The 23,180-nt window shown below is 35.5% G+C and overlaps 1 protein-coding gene across 1 annotated transcript in view; it reads left to right on the top strand.

Annotated features, from left to right (window-relative positions):
* The first annotated feature begins 4,191 nt into the window (after positions 1 to 4,191).
* The window catches only part of LOC127831323 (prostatic spermine-binding protein-like), a 26,793-nt gene continuing 7,804 nt past the window's right edge, over positions 4,192 to 23,180 (top strand). Inside the window, exons 1-2 of the mRNA XM_052356291.1 lie at positions 4,192 to 4,351; positions 7,181 to 7,232. Of these exons, the coding sequence (XP_052212251.1) occupies positions 4,192 to 4,351; positions 7,181 to 7,232 (212 nt within the window). The remainder of the gene's footprint in view (positions 4,352 to 7,180; positions 7,233 to 23,180) is intronic.

Below are 23,180 nucleotides of genomic sequence, written 5' to 3'. Positions count from 1 at the left end.
CAGCATTGGCAGCTGACATGCGATGAACAATGACGTCAATTGTATTTTATCATCGGTTACTTTGCCCATTTGATATTTCGCAATTTAAGATAAATGTGATACGTATTGTGCAATGACTTTAATGACGTCAGGATATAATATCCTGTTTGTACTTATCTGTTGTGTGGTACTTCCAGCCATTTCAGTTGTTCCTTTCAAACTATAAACCATAAGCGAAAATATGAGATAAATACAATGCCAGGTTAACCCATTTATGCTTAGTGGACTCTCCCATCCTTCTTAATTGGATCAATTCATTTCCAAAGTTAGGGATGTCTAGTATATTTGTTTCTATATTTAGAATATTTCTTACAGAAATTCCTTAAAGCAAAAGCGCAGACCCTGATGAGACGCCGCATCATGTGGCATCTCATCTGGGTTTACGCTGTTTGCCAATGCCTTTTTTCTAGACGCTAGGCATAAATGGGTTAATGTTAAGTAAGGGTTATGAGCAAACCTTTATTTATTACTAACCTAGTATTATTTTTCCTGTAATCATGACCATACGAGATTTTACTATGAAAGATTATGTTACACTTATTCAATAAAACGCGCATAGATAGTTATGATTGTCAAACATATAGGCTTGAAGACTGCGAGACTTTAAAGGGGTCTTCCAACAGATTGGTAAATTGACAAAATTAAAAAAAGTTGTTTCAGATTCGCGAATTTTCGTTTTTGTTATGACATGTTTGAGGAAATAGTAATATCGACCATTTACCATGCTCTTAAATATCCATTATATGCATCTTTTGACGATTTGAAAACCTGAAAATTATAAAGCGTCGTGCGACGCGAAACGATTGAATAATTTGGAAAGTTCTGCTGTTGTCGTTATATTTTGCGAAATTACAAGGATTGCTTATATAGGTAAAAAAATACATCCGCTCTAAGCATGAGTATGGATGGTCGAGTGGTCTATGCAGGGAGACTTGTTACTCCAGGACACCAGGGGTCAGTGGTTGGAACCCTGTTGAGGTTTATTTATTTTCCATTTTTTAAATTGTATCCTTGTTTTTTTTACTGGAGATATTTCGGTCAAATGTTTAAATTAATCAATATAAAGCATTCAATGACATGCTTCAATACATGCCAAAATCTGTTGGACGACCCCTTTTAATAATTAGTTCGAAAACGACAAGTTCAAACTACAATTTGATGGTGTTTGTCTTCATTCCATAGACGACTTTGGCCAAGAGCAAACTCGTGTGATCGATCGAATGGAGTCAAGTGTAAACAACACGACTGCTGTGGAAATAAAGGAGGTGAAGTCCCGCCATGCAGTGACAAGTTCTGCCTGTGCGAGACCGAACAGAACTGGATCTACAACACGACATCGCCGTCAAAGTGTAAGAAGCAGGCAGATAAACCGCCAAACGGGGACTGTGATGCTGACGAATACAATGCTTCTCGACTTTCTTAAACAACGAGATGAGACCGGCTCAACGACTGACTCCTGAACGAACATACGGACTATTAACAAAAAAATCTTCTCTTTTTTATCTCTTTTTTTTAAAACAAATATGACAAACAGCAGTGTATCAGTTGTGCGGTTATAGGTGTTTGTATACGTTGCTTACATGTTCATGCCATTAATCCACTTATGCCAAGCTTCTAGAAAAAAAGGCCTTTGAAAACAGCGTAGACCCATGTGAGACGCCGCATGATGCGGCGTCTCATCAGGGTCTGCGCTGTTTGCTTAAAGAAATTCATGTAAGAAATATTCTAAATATAGAAATAAATATACTAGACATCCCTAATTTTGGAAATAAATTGATCCAATTTAGGAGGATGGTAGAGTCCACTAGGCATAAATGGGTTAATAACAATCTACACATACGTAAATTTCAATGTTTTAGTTGCAAAATACAACCTGGCTCTACTTTCATATGGGATGAATTTGAACAGATATCGATTCAATTGTTTTTTCTAAATATGTTTATGCCCCAGTATGTGTATATATATAAACACTATACCTCGACCTTTGCTTTTCAAAATAATACATAAAACATGTGACAGCTCAACGTCTTTTACTGGATTAATTTTAATATTACATTAGTTAAATCAAATCTAACTGTAATCAACTCATAGCTTGTGGTGTCGGGTTTAGTTTAATGTTTCTTTTCAATTGCAAACATATTTCTATGTCTACACTCTAAGATCGAGTGTAATAACATTAGTGTGGCTTGCATAAAGACCAATATCCACTAACATACAACATAATATTATCATATTTGATTGGTTCAAATCAGGTTCTTTATTTCGATCGAAAGTGGTAAAAATTCATCATTTCCAAAAACACGTTTTATTAGTACCGTAAATAAAATAAATCACCATCATACTTGCAAACTGACACGTGCAATATATTGGATCAACATGTATTGTCTAGTCAGTTTCAAAACGGATTGGTATAATGAAGCCTATTGAGCCACTGGGAATTATTAACATCCTTTCCTTTTAAAGCATTGTAATTTCTCCTCCTATGTGCGACAGTCAGTCTGTGCTGTGATAGACAGTTTGGATTCGTCTTTGCGGCCCAAGTATGCCCTTTTCCGCATCTACAGATTTGCTGACACAATATTTAATTGTATCCTTTTTTTTCCCAGCAGAATTCATGCTTCTCATATTCTTGTCAAAAAGTGATCTGTCAGCAATCTTTTGCAACATTTGATCAAATCTTTGTGAAACGTTACAAGAATATTCGTCTTTATGATACCACTCCGGTTTTAAACGAAACAACATCAATAGTTTTACGGGTGGTGGTGTTACTTTGCTTATATTTATATGTACACAACGTTTGTCTTGAAGATTTGAAATTGTTAATTTATCACTGTGTCAAAATGTTATTTCAGTGTTACATGGCTTTTGAACACATGTTTTATCATATTGTTGTTTATTTCTTTTTCTTTTTATCACTTTCTTCAAATAAAATTTCTGCATCACAGTGCGTTTGTTTGTACTTACGCCGTGTTACATACACTCCGAAAACAGTAACTATTGAATTCTACAATCTCCTTACTGGAAAACAATCTTCAATAAATCAGTTATATTGCGGGCACCGCTTTAATTTTATAATTGATGTTGAATTGAGATTGGTGTATAGGAACACGGTTTAACACGGTTTAACCACAATTCTCGGTTAAAGCAAGACAATTCAATTTAGATCTATAACAATAATTTATAACATTTACACGTGTAATATCGAGAAGTCGACTTTATAAATATCTGCAGGGATTTGATTTTGGTAAAGAAACACATAATGCAAAAATGTCTTATTATCAATAAAAGGTCAGTAACTCACGTCAGAATCCTTTAAGAGTAACGACCTTTAAAAAAGGTGCACGTCCGCCCTATTGCCACGCAGTCACGCTGCGAATAAAGTTCACCATAGTCGGATTAAATGTGTCTGATATATTGTGGGGAAACATATTGTTACAGTTTTCAAAGGGCAATCACTCTAAAAAATATTTTAAGCGGAAAGACCGAGCAGCATGCCAACCTATATGATTAATTATCAAGTTTTTATCAAAATCTAATAATTTGTTCCTGAACTTGGAAATTTGATTGTCATACTAACATGTCGCAAATATGTCATATCGAAGGGCTAAATAAATAGAGCGGAACGACCCGACACAAAGCGCAAGAACATTCTTAAGAGAGATGCTACATATTAAGTATCATTAAATACAAATATTGATTGATCTCGCGCGCAAACGAAGAATTTGACGACAGGAAAGACGAGCAGCAGGGAATACGGACGGACACCAATTGGAACGAAAATTACTTTCTTTGAAATTCATTTCACACATCCGCACACTCTGTATCATCAAAATTAAATTTTAAAAGGAAGGAAAAAGCGGCGGCTATATGCTTCCATTTTAGGGAGCATTGCAATACCAGAAATCGATTCATAGCATTTAAAAAAATAGAAAACACATTAAACGCACTATGACATAATAATGACCAATCCGGCAATCGCAAACTGACCAAAGCCGAAGGGGATGCCTGGCTGGTTACTTGTATTTAATTGGGTTTAATTGTGTTTTTTGTTCATATAAATGTAAGATTTAAAATAATAAATAATTGATAACAAGTAACCGTTTTAAGTTTTAAACAATCGCAAGTGTCCGAGTGGGGATATGAGCTGTGGCAATGGGGATCTCCTTCCTGATTTCAATTCTTCCGGGCTCAATTCAGGCCATCTCACAAAGTATATTCGCCTGCATGGACGGACCAATGTGTATGATCTTCATCCTGGCGCCCATGTACCGGCGCGCGACAACAAAGGGGCTCCTCATCGGTGCCGCTTCCGGTATGGTGGTGGTCATGTGGAATATAATAATTAATATAGGATCTGGCAAGAGAGATCATATCATACCATATTTAATTAAACGAGTTCAGGAATTTTGTTAGTAAGCGAGCCTGTGGCGAGCTTACTAACGAATTTCCTTGACGAGTTTAATAAAAATGTTATGAAATGACAACGAGTGCCGGATATTTTTTATCACATACTTTTAAATGAGCAAATTAAATAAATATTTACGCAACTATAATGATAAATCTCGAATGTTGTTTACATTCCGTTAAGTCATTTGACGTTGCATTTTTATTTCAGCAAAATAACTAAATGCGATTGGTCAATCGAACGAAAAGAAGCCAATTAAAACGCTTACAAAGTATCTTACACATGTGTAAGATGAAAAATTTCGTAATGGTTATATTACACGGATAGCAGGGTATGACATGTGATAAATCGCAATTATAAAGTGCAGTTTAGCTGTGTGCAAACCGAACTGTTACGTCATTTGACAAATTTCAGATCAATATTAGGCACGCGCGATCCATATGTGTCTTGTTCTGAGAAAACTGGGCATAATGCATGTGCGTAAAGTGTCGTCCCAGATTAGCCTGTGCAGTCCGCATAGGCTTATCAGGGACGACACTTTCCGCTTAAACTAGATTTTTGGTAAAAAGGGACTTCCTTTAAACGAAAAATACCATACAAGCTGAAAGTGTCGTCCATGATTAGCCTGTGCGGACTACCTAAAAAAATCGCCAAATTAAAGTCAATGTATTTGATGTTTCACACTTAACTAGATCTTAATCACCTATTTAAATTCTTGTTTCTTTTTTTCGTACTCTATATTTCCCACTAATCACAGACAATCGCTAAATGTTTTAACCTTAAATTCTCTGTCAGCCGGTTTTTCAAGCCGAACTTTCCAATTCTGATGTATAACTCTTTTTGCACATTGATTATCTTTTCGCTGCATTTTATGTCAACAAAGATGGATGCGCCAAAACGAGCGGAAATTTTTTATAGCATTTCTTCCGGCTATACCAATCCGTACTACATATAAACTATGCACTTTCATGGCATTATAAGATGGTACTTTGATAAAAGGCGTGACATAGTCGAGAAGTGGTACCCACCAGGGCCCCTAGCGGCTCCATGGACCCCAGCAAATCTTTCAATATCCCGCTCCCCCACCCCCCCCCCCCCCAAACCAGAAATCCTGAAACCGCCACTGTATAAACTTTATCGTATTATGTATTTTGATATTAAATATAAATATATCAAGATTAGCATCACACAACCTGAAAATCAAACATTCGAAGTGCCAATTCTTTCATACTAAGATAACATATCTTGGCCACGTGGTCTTCGCAGATGGTATTAAGGCTGACCCAATGGAAATCAAAGAAGTGAGAAAGTTTCTGGGTTTCGTTGGGTACTACAGACGATTTATCAAAAGATTTGCACACATTGCTCGACCACTGAACAATTTACTGGTTGGTAAGCTACAGCTACAATTACTGTAAAATGTCGGGACGTCATTTGATTTAAAGAGGGGCAAATATGCCGTAGGGTGTAAATATAATTTTAGTAGATATTGATTACAGAAATAGTAAAAGTAGTTACGGTAATTAAGTGTAGCGTATATGTTGTTTGTAAGTTTAAATAACCTAGTTATATCTAACCTTCTCGCCTTTCTGCACGAGCACCGCACAGCTCACTTTAAATATAATCCATTTTTGTAGGCTTCTATTAAAAACCTACAGGTAAACAATATTTTTCTATATGGCATTATTAGCCATTCTGGATTTAACGTTTTATTGTATTTCAGACATTTCTTATTTTGTATTGAGTATTTGTGAAATCTTTCGCTCATCATACCGCCAATGATATTTATTGTATTTCGTTTATTATTATTATTATTTTATTATTATTATTATTATTATTATTATTATTATTATTATTATTATTATTATTATTATTATTATTATTATTATTATTATATTATTATTATTATAATTACTATTATAATAATAATAATTATTATTATTATTATTATTATTATTATTATTATTAGTAGTAGTAGTAGTAGTAGTAGTAGTAGTAGTAGTAGTAGTAGGAGTAGTAGTAGTAGTAGAAGTAGTAGTAGAAGTAGTAGTAGTAGTATTGTGTACATAGGGATTTATTAATCCTATCCAAATTAATCAGAGAAACGAACGACGACTTGTTGTCATTTACCCGAGCGCATAGGCGTAGCTAGGTCGGACAACGCACAGGTTACTGAAGGTGAGTTGACGCGCTCTGCTGCCACTGCCACAAGATACTGAAGGTGAGTTGACGCGCTCTGCTGACGCTGCCACAGGTTACTAAAGGTAAGTTGACGCGCTCTGCTGACTCTGCCACAGGTTTCTGAAGGTGAGTTGACGCGCTCTGCAGACGCTGCCACAGGTTACTGAAGGTGAGTTGACGCGTTCTGCTGACTCTGCAACAGTTTACTGAAGATGAATTGTCATCGATCTGCTGACTCTGACACAGGTTACTGAAAAAAGGTGAGTTGTCGTCGATCTGCTGACTCTGCCACAGGTTACTGAAGGTGCGTTGTCGTCGATCTGCTGACTCTGCCACAGGTTAATGAAGGTGAGTTGACGCGCTCTGCGGACTCTTCCACAGGTTACTGGAGATGAATTGACGCGCTCTGCTGACTCGACCACAGGTTACTGAAGGTGAGAAGTCGTCGATCTGCTGACTATGTTACAGGTTACTGAGGGAGAGTTGACGCGCTCGACTGACTATGCCACTGGTTAATGAAGGCGTGTTAACGCGCTCTGCTGCCACTGCCACAAGTTACTGAAGGTGAGTTGACGCGCTCTGCTGACTCTGCCACGGATTACTGGAGGTGAGTTGAAGCGCTCTACTGACTCTGCTATATACTGAAGGTGAGTTGACGCGCTCTGCTCACTCTTCCACAGGTTTCTGGAGGCGAGTTGACGCGCTCTGCTGACGCTGCCACAGGTAACTGAAGGTGAGTTGACGCGCTCTGCTGACTCGACCACTGGTTACTGAAGGTGAGTTGACGCGCTCTGCTGACTCTGCCACAGGTTACTGAAGGTGAGTTGACGCGCTCTGCTGACTCTGCCACAGGTTACTGAAGGTGAGTTGACGCGCTCTACTGACTATGCCACAGGTTACTGAAGGAGAGTTGACGTCGATCTGCTGACTATGTCACAGGTTACTGAAGGAGAGTTGGCGCGTTCTGCCGACTCTGGTTAATGAAGGTGAGTTGACGCGCTCTGCTGACTCTGCCACAGGTTACTGAAGGGGAGTTGACGCGCTCTAATGACTATGCCACAGGTAACTGAAGGAGAGTTGACGTCGAGCTGCTGACTATGTCACAGGTTACTGAAGGAGAATTGACGCGTTCTGCTGACTCTGGTTATTGATGGTGAGTTGACGCGCTCTGCTGACTCTGTCGCAAGTTACTGAAGGAGAGTTGATGCGCTCTGCTGACTCTGTCACCGGTTACTGAAGGTGAGTTGACGTGCTCTGCTGACTCTGCCACATGTAACTGAATGTGAGTTAACGCGCTCTGCTGACTCTGTCACATGTTACTGAATGGGAGTTGACGCGCTCTTCTGACTCTGCCACATGTTACTGAAGGTGAGTTGACGCGCTTTGCTGACTCTGCCACAGGTTACTGAATGTGAGTTAACGCGCTCTGCTGACTCTGTCAAAAGCTACTGATGGTGAGTTGACGCGCTCTGCTGACTCTGCCACAGGTTACTGAAGGTGAGTTGACGTTTTTATATACTTTCTTTTCTTATCTTGGTAAATTGCATGGGTACTTTTAAGTAGCTTATACAACAGACATTTAGAAAAGTTTCAAAAGCCTGGTAAAGTGTATGCTTATTTACAAGTTATTTATTTACCGCATAAACAAGAATCGGGGAAAATCAATTAAGTTAAATACAAAATATTGCTACATCTTTTTTTGTCGTTGAAAAATCTAAGTATCATATTTGACCATCCGGATCGTTGTAAAATGCAAGTAGCAAAAGCTTTTTAATATCATCGCGACGCCTGGAAATCAAGGCTGCTCTTTAATCAGCAATAATATGGTGATAAAATGTTTCTAGCGAAACAATAGTTGACATTTTAAAACGACAAGCGAGAATTAAAGGCGACGCGTGACATCTGAGAATATATTTGCCATGGAAAGCAGCATTCAACAATTGAGTGTCGACTTATTGAGTCGCATATCGTCGTAAAATGTATTAAGTCGTGTCTTTGCTTTTATAGTCACGTGTCGACCTCGTACGGCAACAAGCACCATTAAAATCATCGCTCAATACGACAGTTTAATTGGCGAGAGTTATTATATCGCGCAAATATTGGTCAATAGTCGATTGTCGCTAATGGTACACAACACACGGCATTTTAAAAGACGCACGATATTTCAAACTACGAACAACATTCTTTCGGAGTTGCTTGTTGCAGTTTTGTTGCAAATAAGGCATATTGTATCATCGGTAGTAAACATAAAAAGACTATTGCCAATATATAGGGGCAATATATGGCCCCTACCGGCTCCACCATTGTCGGAAATTCCAACATTGTCAGCATTTTTATATACATTTGCTGCCATAGCAACCGTACTTTTTGACGTAGGGACAAAATGAAATGACGTGCACAATGTCCATATTGCCATCTATATATGTTTCAAGTTAAGATAAGTTAAGATATTAAGAACTTTTAAAGATATCGCAGGATCCAGAAAAGTGTGACTGACAGACAGACAGACAGACAGACAGACAGACAGACAGACAGACAGACAGACAGACAGACAGACAGACAGACAGACAGACAGACAGACAGACAGACAGACAGACAGACAGACAGACAGACAGACAGAGCGCAAACCATAAGTCCCCTCCGGTGAAACCGGTAGGGGACAATGAATGGAACTTATTAATTTCATGTAATACCATGAGATACTTTGGCTCCGATTTCGTTTTTACACGAGTTTTGCCTATGTTTTGATTTTCCTTCTGAACATGGAGCGTATAATAATTGAGTCGCGTTCTGCGAAAACTGGGCTTAATGCTTGTGCGTAAAGTGTCGTCCCAGATTAGCCTGTTCAGTCCGCATAGGCTTATCAGGGACGACACTTTCCACCTAAAAAAGATTTTCGGTAAGAAGGGACTTCCTTTAAACGAAAAATATTATAAAAGCGGAAAGTGTCGTCCCTTATTAGCCTGTGCGGACTGCATAGGCTAATCTAGTAACAATAGTGCTTGATTGACTAGTATACAAAACTAGAGCTTTGTCACAGGCGTTACGAATACCCCTACATGCCGCATTAACAAAGAATATTGTGCATGTTGTCTTCACAAAAATAAACAGTGGACACCATGCTCAATGTTTAAAACGCACTATGTGACTCCGTGACCTAGTTTTTGACTTGTCATGACCCATGTTCGAACTTGGCCTAGACATCATCTAGATACAACTTCTGACCAAGTTTGGTGAAGCTCGGATTAAAACTACTTGAATCAGAGAGCGGACACCATGCCCAATGTTTAAAACGCACTAAGTGACCCCGTGACCTAGTTTTTGACCCGGTATGACCCATATTCGAACTTGATCTAGACATCATCAAGGTAAAACATCTGACCAAGTTTGGTGAAGATCGGATGAAAACAACTTGAATTAGAGAGGGGACTCCTAAAACGGACCGACAGACAGACAGACAAGCTCACTCCTATATACCCCCTAAACATCGTTTAAGGGGGTATAATAAATCATGCATAAATAAGCGGTCTGGTTCCAATCACGTCTATGTACTACACTATTAACAACCGTATATTTAAGCAACATTTTATCAAAATGAATGTTATTGTTTGCAATAAAATACATCACAACGCTACATGTCTCCATGACATATGCGTGTTTTAACGTGTGACTCACACAATAAATTAAATGCCATAATAAACGCAAATCTAGTTTATATTGTTAACTCCCATCCAATATAAAACATGTGTTTACTTGATCAAGTGTTACTATGTTGTTTGCATATTGATAATAAAGTTTAAATTGATTATGTCGTTTACGCCATAAGCATATTTTATACGTATGGGTTGTTTCCAATATTTGCATACAGTTTTATTCTTCGTAACGGTTTATTAACCCATTTAAGTCTATCGTCTAGAAAAAAGGCCTTGGCAAACAGCATAGACCCAGATGAGACGCCGCATGATGCGGCGTCTAATCAGGGTCTGCGCTGTTTGCTTAAAGGAATTTCTGTAATAAATATTTTAAATATAGAAATAAATGTACTAGACATCCCGTATTTTGGAAATAAATTGATCCAATTTAGAAGGATGGGAGAGTCCACTAGACACAAATGGGTGAATAAATCAATGCATAGAGAGGTCAGCGTCTGGCGAGCTATAGTAGTCTTGTCATTGACCCCAGACGCACTTAACGATCCAAAAATAGGTGTTTTTAAGAGCCTCAGTATTGAAACCATTCCAGATGTCACATTTCACAATCGTGTTATTTCTTAAAATTTGACCAAGCATTTGGCAAAATTTTGCAAGATATGCACATTTGCAGAAAGGAAATTCATTTCTGCGTTAAATAAGACCAAGTTCGTGAAAATCGCTGCAAAATTGATGAAGATTTGGCTGTTCAAAGCGATGTACCCCGTTTTCGGGTGATTTTGAGTTGAATACCTTGTTATATATTTTTGGTAATGATTTTAATCTAATCTGGGAAAAACTTTACGCAAGTGCATTAAACCCTATTTTCCTAGAGCGCAGCTTTTCCTTCTAGACTGGATTTTTATTCAGAAGACACTTTCTTTAAAGGGGCCTTTGCACAGATTTTGGCATGTATTGAAGTGTGTCATTAAATGCTTTATATTGATAATTGTAAACATTGGATCTTAAAAGTTTCAGATGTAAAAACAAGAATGCAATTAAAAAAGGGAAAAAAGTAACCCTCCACTGGGCTTGACCCACTGACCCCTGGAGTAAAAGTCTACCATCCGTGCTCATACAATGATGGGGGTAGTTTTTACTTTATATAAGCACTCCTCGTAGTTTTACAAAATAATATGAAATAAGGCAAAGCCTCAAAGCGAGCTTAATTAATGTTACATAGAAGAAACTAAATAAAAAAAGATAATATTTGCATTAAATTATTCAAGGTACTTCCTAGCAGAAGAACGTGGAGTTCGCAAAAACTGGTATAAAAAATAAGGAAATGAACTTTTTATTATTATGTTAATCAGCAATTAAACAACAAACGGGCCATATTAAAGCGTTTGATGTGACATAATGGACTGAACTATTAGCCAAAAACCCTGCCCAAAACAGATTGTCACACTATCAGTTGCCAGCCTTGAAACCACAAGTTTACCTACAAAGGTCAGACCGGGATTCGAACCCGAAACCAATCATTGAGCCACCTAAATTAGCAATGATGCCGGCCTGGGTTGATCTACCAATTAAGCTGTTCTGAGCTTTTGAAAAATATATAGTTTAACTACAATGCTGTTTAATAGCATGATTAACTTGCTTAGCAAAATTTTACAAAGAATTACATTTAATTGAAATTTTATTATGATTTAGAACAGTATATTGTCAGTTCAAAAGGTCATATGAGATAATGTTTGAAAAGCCCACACAAGTTTTTGTTTGTAAAATAGATAAAATCAAATTATTTTGGCACAAATCTGGTAGAAATATATATGGTTCGAATACCAACTGCGGACAAAAGCAACAAAACAGTCCGGGGCAATCTAGCCAACATAATTTAGGAAATAAAGCGTGACTGCACGATTTTGTCAAATATTTATGAATTTATATCAAATGTGTAAAAAAACTTATTATACATATGTGTCAATATAAATTAAAATAAAAGTAAAGAAGAGCATGTGTCGAAAAATGCGAACTTAGCCAGATATTTAATTCTGAAATCGAAAATGCCTGTACAGTCGAATTCGCCAGCATGTATATCATGCATGTTCTATGTGAATCTTAATTTAGTTTTACGGATCATTTTAATTTCCTGCAACGATATCTATTCATACGACACACGAACAGTAACTCTGATCTTAATAAAAAGACAAATGCTTCGGTTATTATAGGAAAATATGTACAAAATATCTTCGTCAAAATCGGCTCGGGGCGCTTATTTGTCCAAGAACGGACAACAGAAGATGAGATGATCCATCTTTGAAGTTTGGTTGTTTTACTACGTTTACGTTATGAAGCTTTAATTAAAAAGTAGCTGTAGATATGAAATAAATTTCACATATGAGAACATTTTGTTTTCATTTGATTTGTTCAGAATCGCCTTTTTATTACTTGCTTTGTTTTTAAGCTATACTGAAGTGCAGACATGTTATGGCTATCGGTTAACATGTAAACGCGTAGAAAATCGTAACAATTTTAATAGCACGTATACTTATTTCATTTTCTGTCAAATGTCTTTATGGATTAAGAAGAGGACAATGACATTAGAATTTAATTCATGACCAATCCACAATAAGTGACTTAGTTGAGGTTTGAACTCGCAAGTTCTTAATTTAATTGGCCGTCGTATTTCTGTTATACAATATAAGCCAGCTGATGGACCTTTCCACTGATGATCAGTCATAAGACTGGCATACTAGCCATTCTTTTAACAGACCATCCAAATCACTCATCCAGATGATTGACAAACTGAATGGCCTCCGCCAATCAATTCACAAACCGATTAATATGCTTACAAGTCAATATACTAAGCAAGTACTACTTGTGATTTTTTTTGAAATCTTCAAGGTCTATTCAAAAACATTTTTATTTTAAACTGAGGTTTTCAACAATATTCCTCTCATGCTGAAAATTTGATTGAAATATCAATTTAAAATTGTAACATTTCAGTTAAAACTTATTTGAGAATTCATGATTATGAAATGTACACATTAAAGGGACCACGAGCTATAGTCTTTACTCCATTTGAAATCTGCATACAAGCAAAGTGTGTATATTGCCTGAAAAAATCTTCAGCATGCATATTTATTTTAATTTATTACTGTCATTTTATCCAAATTACGCACCGATTAAACACGCAAAAACATGATACATGTACATTACAAATGGTTGAGTGTAAATTAAGGGAACATCAAAAACTTGATCAGGACTTTCATTTGACCCTTAACTGGGTTTAGTAACCAAGACATTTTATTTGACCAGATTTTGACTCCTGCAAAAATACGTCTATGGGTTATTTTTAGTCCCAACAACAGCTGTGTTTGTGGAACACAATGCCTCCTACTGCGCTTTGAAGCCGCACGGAAGCTATTTTAGAAACAAGATTATAGACCAGTTGAATGTTATTGTTTACATTCGGGATTTTCCGCGCATGCGCACTGACTGGTTGGCAAAAACACTAGCTACAGAAACGTTAAACATGTATTAAGGGCTTTTGTTAAGTCAATAAATCGATACAACAATCCGAAATTAACATTCAAACTCTTAAAAATAGTACCAATAAATGTATATTCATAAATGTAATTTCCTCTTTATAAAAACACGAAGTAGATATAAGCATCAAAGTAAACGTGGTCGAAAGACTCAATACTGACAATTCCACAAAACAAAACAATACATTTGCCCTATTCTTTCTGATAGTAAGACTTAAATAAATAATATCTAAAAAATAATTAAACATATATTAATTAGATAATATTTATAAGTGATGAGGATAGTGCTATTTTTCATCACCGACCGAAAGTGTTGGAGGTGTATTTTATCAATTATAAAACAGCGCCCTAAAATGCGGATTATATTACAATTTTAAATGTTGTGGTAATTTTCATTTCTAGTGAATACATTTTCCTTTCGTTAACATTTCTGACAATATTAATAAATTTTAGCATACAAATGGGAATAAAACCTGCATATTATGCAAATTGAACTGTCTTTGCATGTATATTGAAATCTATTTACCAGTGATAAGGAGTGATAGCGGAGTTTACATTTGCCGGTACGCGTTAAATACCTTAATTGTGTTGCAGTAAAATTGCACAATATTTTTAATTTATAGTTATTCAACACTATATCCTTATGATTAAACTGGCTTATATATGTGAAATTGTTCCTGTTTATCCATTTCCGACAAATGTGTTCATTTTTTTTAAACGTTGAAACTGGCAACTGTCAAGTATTTTGGCTTTAACATTAGGCTTAAATGACTGCTCAATTTGTCAATAGATGACATGGTGGTATCATAAATTGTGTTTAATGACCCCACACTCGTCTGCAACATGTGGTTTATGCAGGGACCCAAGTATAGGTGCCTGGGTTTATGACACCATGTTTCCTTTGTCTGGACAGTATCCGATCATAACGAGATAATTGGTTTGTGATGAACAAAGGTGCAATTAAACACTGGGTTAAAATGCTTCAACAAAGAGTGTCAAAATTGGTGTGAACAATTAAATAAAACAATAACATTTATCAAGAGAATTTCTTTAAGGTGTAACAAGGTAAGTTTTTTTAAAAGAAATATCATGGTTCGAATCAGTATTTATGTTGCGTACATAAACTCGATCTATTTGTTGTTTGTTTTCATCCTGCATTGTTTTTTGTTCATTCGATTTATTATATTTTGAAATAATTTCAAGTTCTGAGAGTTTTGAACTAAAAATGGTCGCAAAGAAGTGCAAAGTAGAGAGATGTTCGTGGTCACCATATACCGAGCTATTAGATATATTCCACTCCCGATTTCGTTGTTAGTAAAAACAAATATTAACAACAATATAATCGTTTCAAAAATGAATGGCCTTGCATGCTAAGGTTTTATTCAGACAAATTAGCAAAATTATATTTGATATTGTGCGTGATTATCAATAAAAACGATGATTCTGTCAACCTCCTCTATACGCGCTTATATGAAATCCACCTCTTTTGCCAACCAGTGGGCGGAGTTAAAAGTTTGCTGGTGCGCGTGACGTCACTCGACAACTGATCTTTATTTTGAATGTAAAGTTCACAGTGACCTTGACCTATGACCTAGAGACCTAAAACCATGTTTGATTGTAGATCTCAATGAGATGCAAGCACATGTGAAGATTAAAGAACATAGACCCAATAATTTTAATTTTGTGAGCAAGGTTAAAGTTTTGGGACGATATCTATTCATATGACACACGAACACTAACTCCGGTTCTATTAAAAAGACGAATGCTTCGGTTATTGTAGGAAAATATGTACGAAATAGCTTCGTTACAATCTGCTCGGGGCGCTAATTTGTCTTTGCTGCATTTTATGAGATTCGTCTTAAATATAAAAATTTTCTTGCCCATTTTGTGTTATTGTAACATTTTTATCAATATATTATAATTTAACACACATACAAATCGCGGAGTCCCGCTTTAATGCAAGGTAGGTCAGCGTCAATTATGTCACCCACCAAAACATGTTTTAATACCATTGATATAACACTGATATAATCTGCGTTTCATTCAATAAACAAATCCGATCGTTTAAATTTATAAATATTTTGACAGTTCACAATTTTACACTTGCAAGTATATATTTTTATGAGTACCACAATACTATGATTACATTAATAAAGTATAGAAGGATCATCTAGATTTATATCTTCCACTGTTGTGCTCTTTTTATATATTTGTAGAAGTCTTTTAAGTGGTTTGAAATGAAACTCTGCACAGCTACTAGTGAACAAGAAATATCTTTAAAAAAATATACGGCGTTGATTGTGGTTGGAATTGCTGAAAGGTAAAGAGTTCAATGAATGAGATCAAAGATAGCGAATGTCTTTCTGTGCAGTTCTTAGCTGCATCGAACGCAGTACGGGATGCTACGCGGAGTTTTCGCGGCTTATTTTACATTATATTGCTGGTCATAAACCTATAGATACAAACAGAAAACCAGAAGAAGAATGGAAGTGAAATTAAAACATACGAGTCAACCGGCCACACGCGAAGTTCCCGTACATATTTTAAATATGTATACGCGCGTTCTTCGAACAAAGCTGTTTAAGTGGTTTGTCGGACATTGCTATTTGATTCAATTATTTACAGTATGGAGAATCACCGCGCTCATGCTTTATAAATTAGTCGATATGGTTGAATAATTCTTAAAAAAAATAATATTTATCATGGTATTGTTGAATACACATTATGAATCTATTATCGACATACCATAATTATATCGCTAGATATCTTCATATAACATATTTTTCTGGTCTAAAGAAAATTCCTTTCCACCTAGTTCACGCGATAGCGTCTATATTATATAACCGTAACGATGATTTTGCTGGCGCCGAACTGACCCTGATACATTGCGGGTCGGAATACAATGCATTAAAGTGAGGCCACGCTTCCACTGCTGGAACGACGACTTGTTTGAAACTTTATACTTTTACATGTTAAATGTTAAATTTTGAAAACAATGTAAAATGATTTTGCCAAAACGAATATCAGCATAGGGAAAAACGATACTTTTATGAACTTAAATATACTAGTAAACAGACAGGAATATGGAAGTAATTACTAAATATGAGAACATAGCCTTTAATTACAAACGCTCTGGCGCTGGCAATCCTCTGAAAATAAAAGGTGAACGCACAAACTGTATTGATGTCGAGAGTTGAGTGTAAAACTGTTTTATCTATCAAGTCTTTACATTAGAGATAAAATTGTTTCATGCTGAACACGCAGTAAAACAGTGTTACAAAGACGCGGTCATGTTCCCAATTTTCTGTTGGTATGCTCAAATCAGCGAATGGAATAAATGAAGTGTATTCATTCGTGTCTAGCCACGATAAATTTTATTTGAATTGTATTGGGCGCTTACAAAGGTCAGGCAAGGTGAAAAGTGAAGTTAAACAGCTATGCCGAAAAAAGATGCTTAACCACGGCCTTTACTTATATGATACCGCGATAGAGCCTTAAGTTCTTTTGCACGTTGGAGACAGTACTGACTTGTACCACGAAGTATTGCGTGAAGATTAATAATTTTGTTAGATAAGGAATAATCTCCATTTTGTATTTTGTTGTACAAACGTAAACGATATTAATCTTTATTTTTGCTTTGTTGTTAACACATGACGTTCACTTATTGTATATTACTATGACGTCATATTGAATCTTGGATTTGTATCAATAAATCGGACGTCAATTGTTTAATTTCTACGAATTTAATTGAAGAAATATTGTAATGTTACGTACAAAAGAAAAACAAATCAAGAAAAAAACGACGCTAATTAAATCAATATTACATATATTCTCTGTCATTATTTGTTGTCGAATAGCTCGCGATCAATGTTATAAATGCGTGTTATAAAATAATTAAATAACGTTTTATTCAAGACTTACACGTTACGTCACTAGTTTTTTTTTATGACAAGGAAGCTAATCAAGTTTGGATTTTTATGTAACGATTACGGAAGGATCCATATGATTTTGGCAATAATTCTTAAAAATTCCGTGAAAATAAACAGAGAACTGCACTTGTTAAAACGCAACCTATCACATCGTTAGAAACTGAACGTTCTATTTAACGGAATGTACCACAACACTATATACATGTGGATATTGCAATAAAATCTTTATATTAATCTTTATTTATGCTGTGTCTATTAGCATGTTATTCATTATTGTGTGGATAAATATGACGTTATATTTGATCTGAGTTTTATGATATGTTGCACCAGGGAAATAAAAATAGTCACGTCATAGTTACAATTCAGATAAAAAAAGTATCATTTAAACTAATAAATTGTATCCATTTACTCAAGTTATTTAAATGTCCTGAAAATACTCATGTGCAGTGTGAAATCACTTTCCTTTACTGACCCCAAATACGGACCTCATACATACGCATGCGCACACGAAACAACTGTTTTGTGTACATTCACTTGTAGAAAACGAACCCAGAATATCTGTAAATTTGTCCTGACATATTTGTTATTATAAACGAAGAAATCCAGGAACATATTTTTCGTCCGAAAACTACTCTCTAACCAGTATAGATACGTCGCACTTGTAATTATTTTTATACGCATCCATACTCCTGAACGTGGGTTTTTCGAAAGAAATAAAAAATCTGATATAAAAATAATATTTATTCACTTAACGTCGACATTCCTTTATGACTTGCCTAGCGTCTAGAAAAAAATCCTTGGCAAACAGCGTAGACCCAGATGAGACGCCGCATGATGTGGTAAACATGTTTGACCTAATTACCGCGACTCAAATGAAATTATTCTCGGTTTGATAAATACGGTATAATATGGTTTAATGCGTGTTATTTAAAAGAGAGATTATGGTAATGGTTTAGTGCGAATAATGCACGGGTTTTGTGTGTAAGTTTAAGAGCGAAAGCGCACGAGTTTTTCGTTTTTGGGTATATATGACTTGCACATCTATTGAGTCGCCATTCGAGGCGACAGGCAAACGTTATTGAACAAGAAAACGAAAGGGTGATAAACCCGCCCGCCCGCCCTTAATGAACGTATGTATGTTTCAATAATTGGTTACATTGCTTTTAGTTTATAATTTTGCAATTATAAAGTCGATATTAAGTATATTTTCAGTTCGGTTTTTAGTCCACGTGAGATTGGATCTTAACACGAACGGACTTTACTGAGAAAGACGATGGGTGTATTTTCTTTTAAGTCTGGAGCAGCTGAGTTTTCTTGATTACTGTAAACGTATAGAAATTCGTCGGTATGAAATTTCGTGGTTTAATGAAAAACAACCAATTCGTTGACACGTAATTTCGTGGATTTCAAATAAAAAACAACTAATTTTTTGATACGTAATTTTGTGGTTTTCAAATTTTCGGGGAAGACTGACCGACATAATAATAACACTTTTATTAAAACAAGCAGAGTAATAACGAAGCATAATATGATTATCTGTGTTGACAGCAATACTTGAGGTTAATGTGCACTGAAGAATGAAAGTGTTGCCGATAATTGTCGATAAGAGCGATAAAGCGGCGCACTTGTGGGTCCCTGCTTGCTAATTGCCATCAATGTTGTTTTGACAATATTTGCAATTCTCAGCGGAATCGGTCCTATAATAGTAACAATTGAGTAATACTAGTACATGGTTCATCTCCCGTTACATCATTTCTTGAAGACATACATTTTGGTATTCCTTTGCACAAGCCTTATTTGTTCACTATGTCGAATCATTTATACTGTCTTTTTATGATACTACCTGTCCAAAAAGCTTTTATATGGAAATGGCGTGCTATCTCACTTATCACAAGTCTGCATTGATATGTTACATGTACGTGAATATCGTTTGCACGATTCTCTAAAGTCATACCTAGCCGTCTCAATTTGCAAACGCATGCCATTCACGTACATTTGTTGTTATCTCCTGTTTCAGGAGTATGCGAGGACGACGCCGACAATTGTGCTGATTTTAAAGAGATCGTTTGCCCAAACCCGGCCTTGAACACGAAATGTGCAAAGACTTGCGGGCTATGTTCAGGTAAGAATGTGTGCGGTCCGTTTCGGGGTTTTACACAGACATTTAAAAGGACTTTTTCGTGTAAAAGGGCCACACATGGGGTCAATTTTAAAATTATCTGAATTTGACCAAACACATGGCAAAGAATAACGGATACTACTTTGCATACTGTAAACGTATAGAAATTCGTCGATATGAAATTTCGTGGTTTAATAAAAAAAAACAACAACTAGTTCGTTGACACGTAATTTCTTGGATTTCAAATAAAAAATAACTAATTCATTGATACGTGATTCACGGATTTAAAATTTTCGGGGAAGACTGACCGTCATAATAATTAAACTTTTATTAAAACAAGCAGAGTTATAACGAAGCATAATCTGCTTATCTGTGTTGACAGCAAGACTTGAGGTTAATGTGCACTTAAGCATGAAAGTGTTGCCGATAATTGTCTATAAGAGCGATATAGCGGCGCACTTGTGGGTCCCCGCTTGCTAATTGCCACCAATGTTGTTTTGACAATATTTGCAATTCTCAGCGTAGTAGGTCCCCTAGTAGTAACAATTGAGTAATAAGGTCCCCTAAATACACGTGTGATAACCGTTATGTCTCTTTTTACTTTAGTTGGCACGAATTGACAAATGTGATCAATCTGCAAACTTAATTTGATGACGCCACGTAAAAGAGAACAATCGTTGATGTACAGTTTAAATACCGTGCTTGATTTGTAAAGTATTATTACCATTTTCAATTCGGAAATATTTTAATAAGTTAAGATATAGTGTAATTTGATCTACTGAAGTGAAGTACTTTTTACAAAAAGCAAATATCTCGGATAACCGACAACAAAATAAAATGTCGGAAATGACATTCGGAAATGACCGATTTCGGATTAAAAATGTATAAATAATCGTTGGTACTTGAATTCGTGGTTTAGCTCACCAACGAAATCCACGACAATTCGTACCACACGAAATGTAATGGTTTTACAGTATTTTTACTCATTTTTTACTTCATATTGTATTTGAATAAGGTTTTATTTTAGTTATGGGTGTCATGTTTTTCGAGAATCTCACTTCCTGGAGATAGTACATCCAGCATATTTATTGAAATATTGGTGTGTTTAAATGTCAGTGGTATTATTTTTTGCTGTCTTTCGTAATGAACGTTTAATTTTAAAGACATTCTTATTGTACGATTACTTAATATTTTCAATTTGGTGTGACTGGTTAGATGTTGAAGTCGGTTTAATATAGCTGTTGAAAAAATCGTCATATGCATTTATATCTTTCTCGGAATACTTATGATTTATCAAAATTCTTTTTAAGTGTTTAATGGATTTTGTGGTTTGAGTGATTTGTTTGTTTCTTGTTGATGTCCGGGGTGTGTGCGGGATGCTTTTGATGTTTGTTTGTTATGTTAATTTGCGCAATGAAATTGATAATGTTTTAATTACATTTTTTTGCTATAGAATACTTAATTTTTACAGTATAATAATATCTGCTTTTTGTAGATTTCTCTAAAATTAGAGGTTTCGGGAGGTGAAGAAGGCATCTAGACACCGGTCTTGAGCCATGGGTCCTCATACGTCCCCCAGCCATTAAAAGCAAAAATAAGAAAAGAAAAATGAGCAGTAGGGTTGCGTATCCCGCTCGCGGTTTTACCTCAATCGTTTATTACTACTGATTATTGTATGGGGTGTACGTGAAGTCATGTACACTGCTCTTGATTGGTGGTGGTGGATGAATCTTGCAGATATAAGCAGCTTTTTTGAACAAATTAATAATTCACATTTGTAAATTTATAATATTTAAGCAACTTAACGTGATTGATGGGAATTTGGGGCGTCCTATGTGCACTTTGGGCATCGGTGGGGATCAGTTTATTCAAACAGTAACTCTTGATTTGAGATATATACTTGACGTCTAATTTTTATGAATAAATTTGCACTTTTTCATATGCCACACATGTGCATGTGAAGTATTCATAATTACATGCCCTACAGCATTTAAATAGTATCCTTTCAGTTCTTTAGAGATCTGAACAAAGATGTTACACGGTTTACAGTCGTCTCTAGACTCATCAACTGAGCGGTGCCATTGAGGTCTATATCCGTCGCACAGGAACACATACGGGCGTCAGAAGAATTGTTGTTTGCATTTATATGTTGAAAGTCCTGTCAAATACACGCACTCACTCCTTTTTTGTCTTGGTTTATAATTTTTATGATAATGATAATGATGATGATATGGGTGATAAAGATGATTAGAATTCAATAGTATTTTGAGAATAGAGAATAATAAATTAACTCATAACTATGAGTAAGTGATGTTATAAACAAGGACAAAATGTCCGATAGCTATTCCTATTTTTCAGCGTTGTTTCGTGTTCTTTGTTAATTTTATACTGTTTTTATCATTTCTGATAAACATTATAATGGGATTAAAGGAAAAATATTTCATTTGATTGGTAAGTTGTGTTTGGATGTTTTATTTCCGAGAATAAGTTTAAGTACCGCGACTCAACAGATGAACAGTATAAATACTCCAATGAATCCCAAGTTGAATAACCTTAAACAGATAATTACAGTCTACACATTTTAAATTTCTGCATCATTTTTGTTAATATGCAAACTATAAATTAATCACTCTCAGTGATTATTCTGCAGATAAAACAGTGAAAACACAAACAAAACGCACATTCTGACCTAATTCGAGGGTTTACACACTGACAGGTCAGCGAAGCGCCATAGATGAAAATAAATTAACCAATCAAATTCACCGGGTTTCAAATAGAACCAAATGGAAAAAAAAACATAAATATAGTCTGTTTTAGTAATCCAGGTAAATAAACCGGTTATTCACGCCAAAGGAAATAATGTATATTTCTCAGGTCAACATGAGCATTCCCCCACTCAATTAATATGTATGCCCCATATCTTATTTTATCTCCATTTCTCTTTCTCTCTTCTTTTTTCTTTATACTTTATGTAAAAGATGCATTGAAACTACATGTAGATATATACTCTTGGGTCACTGTATTTGTGATTTGAGCTTAATAAAGGTAATGTTGTTGTTGTTGTTGTTGAGTATGAAAACCTACAGTGTGCGATTAAAAGGCTTCAGATCTTATCGTAAATAAAAATATTCTCTATTTGCAATAATGCTGTAAATACCAACTCCAAAAATGACATTTATCATAATGTATTATAATGGAATGTGTAATTGAGGGCAAGATGTTAAATGTATTTTTACAGTAAATAGAATCATTAGTAACATTAATTCTTGAAATAAATGCAATTACATTTAGATTTTATATTATTTATATAAAACATGTTTGCATATA

This window comes from Dreissena polymorpha, chromosome 5 (assembly GCF_020536995.1).
Source record: "Dreissena polymorpha isolate Duluth1 chromosome 5, UMN_Dpol_1.0, whole genome shotgun sequence".
Taxonomy (NCBI): domain Eukaryota; kingdom Metazoa; phylum Mollusca; class Bivalvia; order Myida; family Dreissenidae; genus Dreissena; species Dreissena polymorpha.
This window is presented reverse-complemented; position numbering and strand designations above follow the sequence as displayed.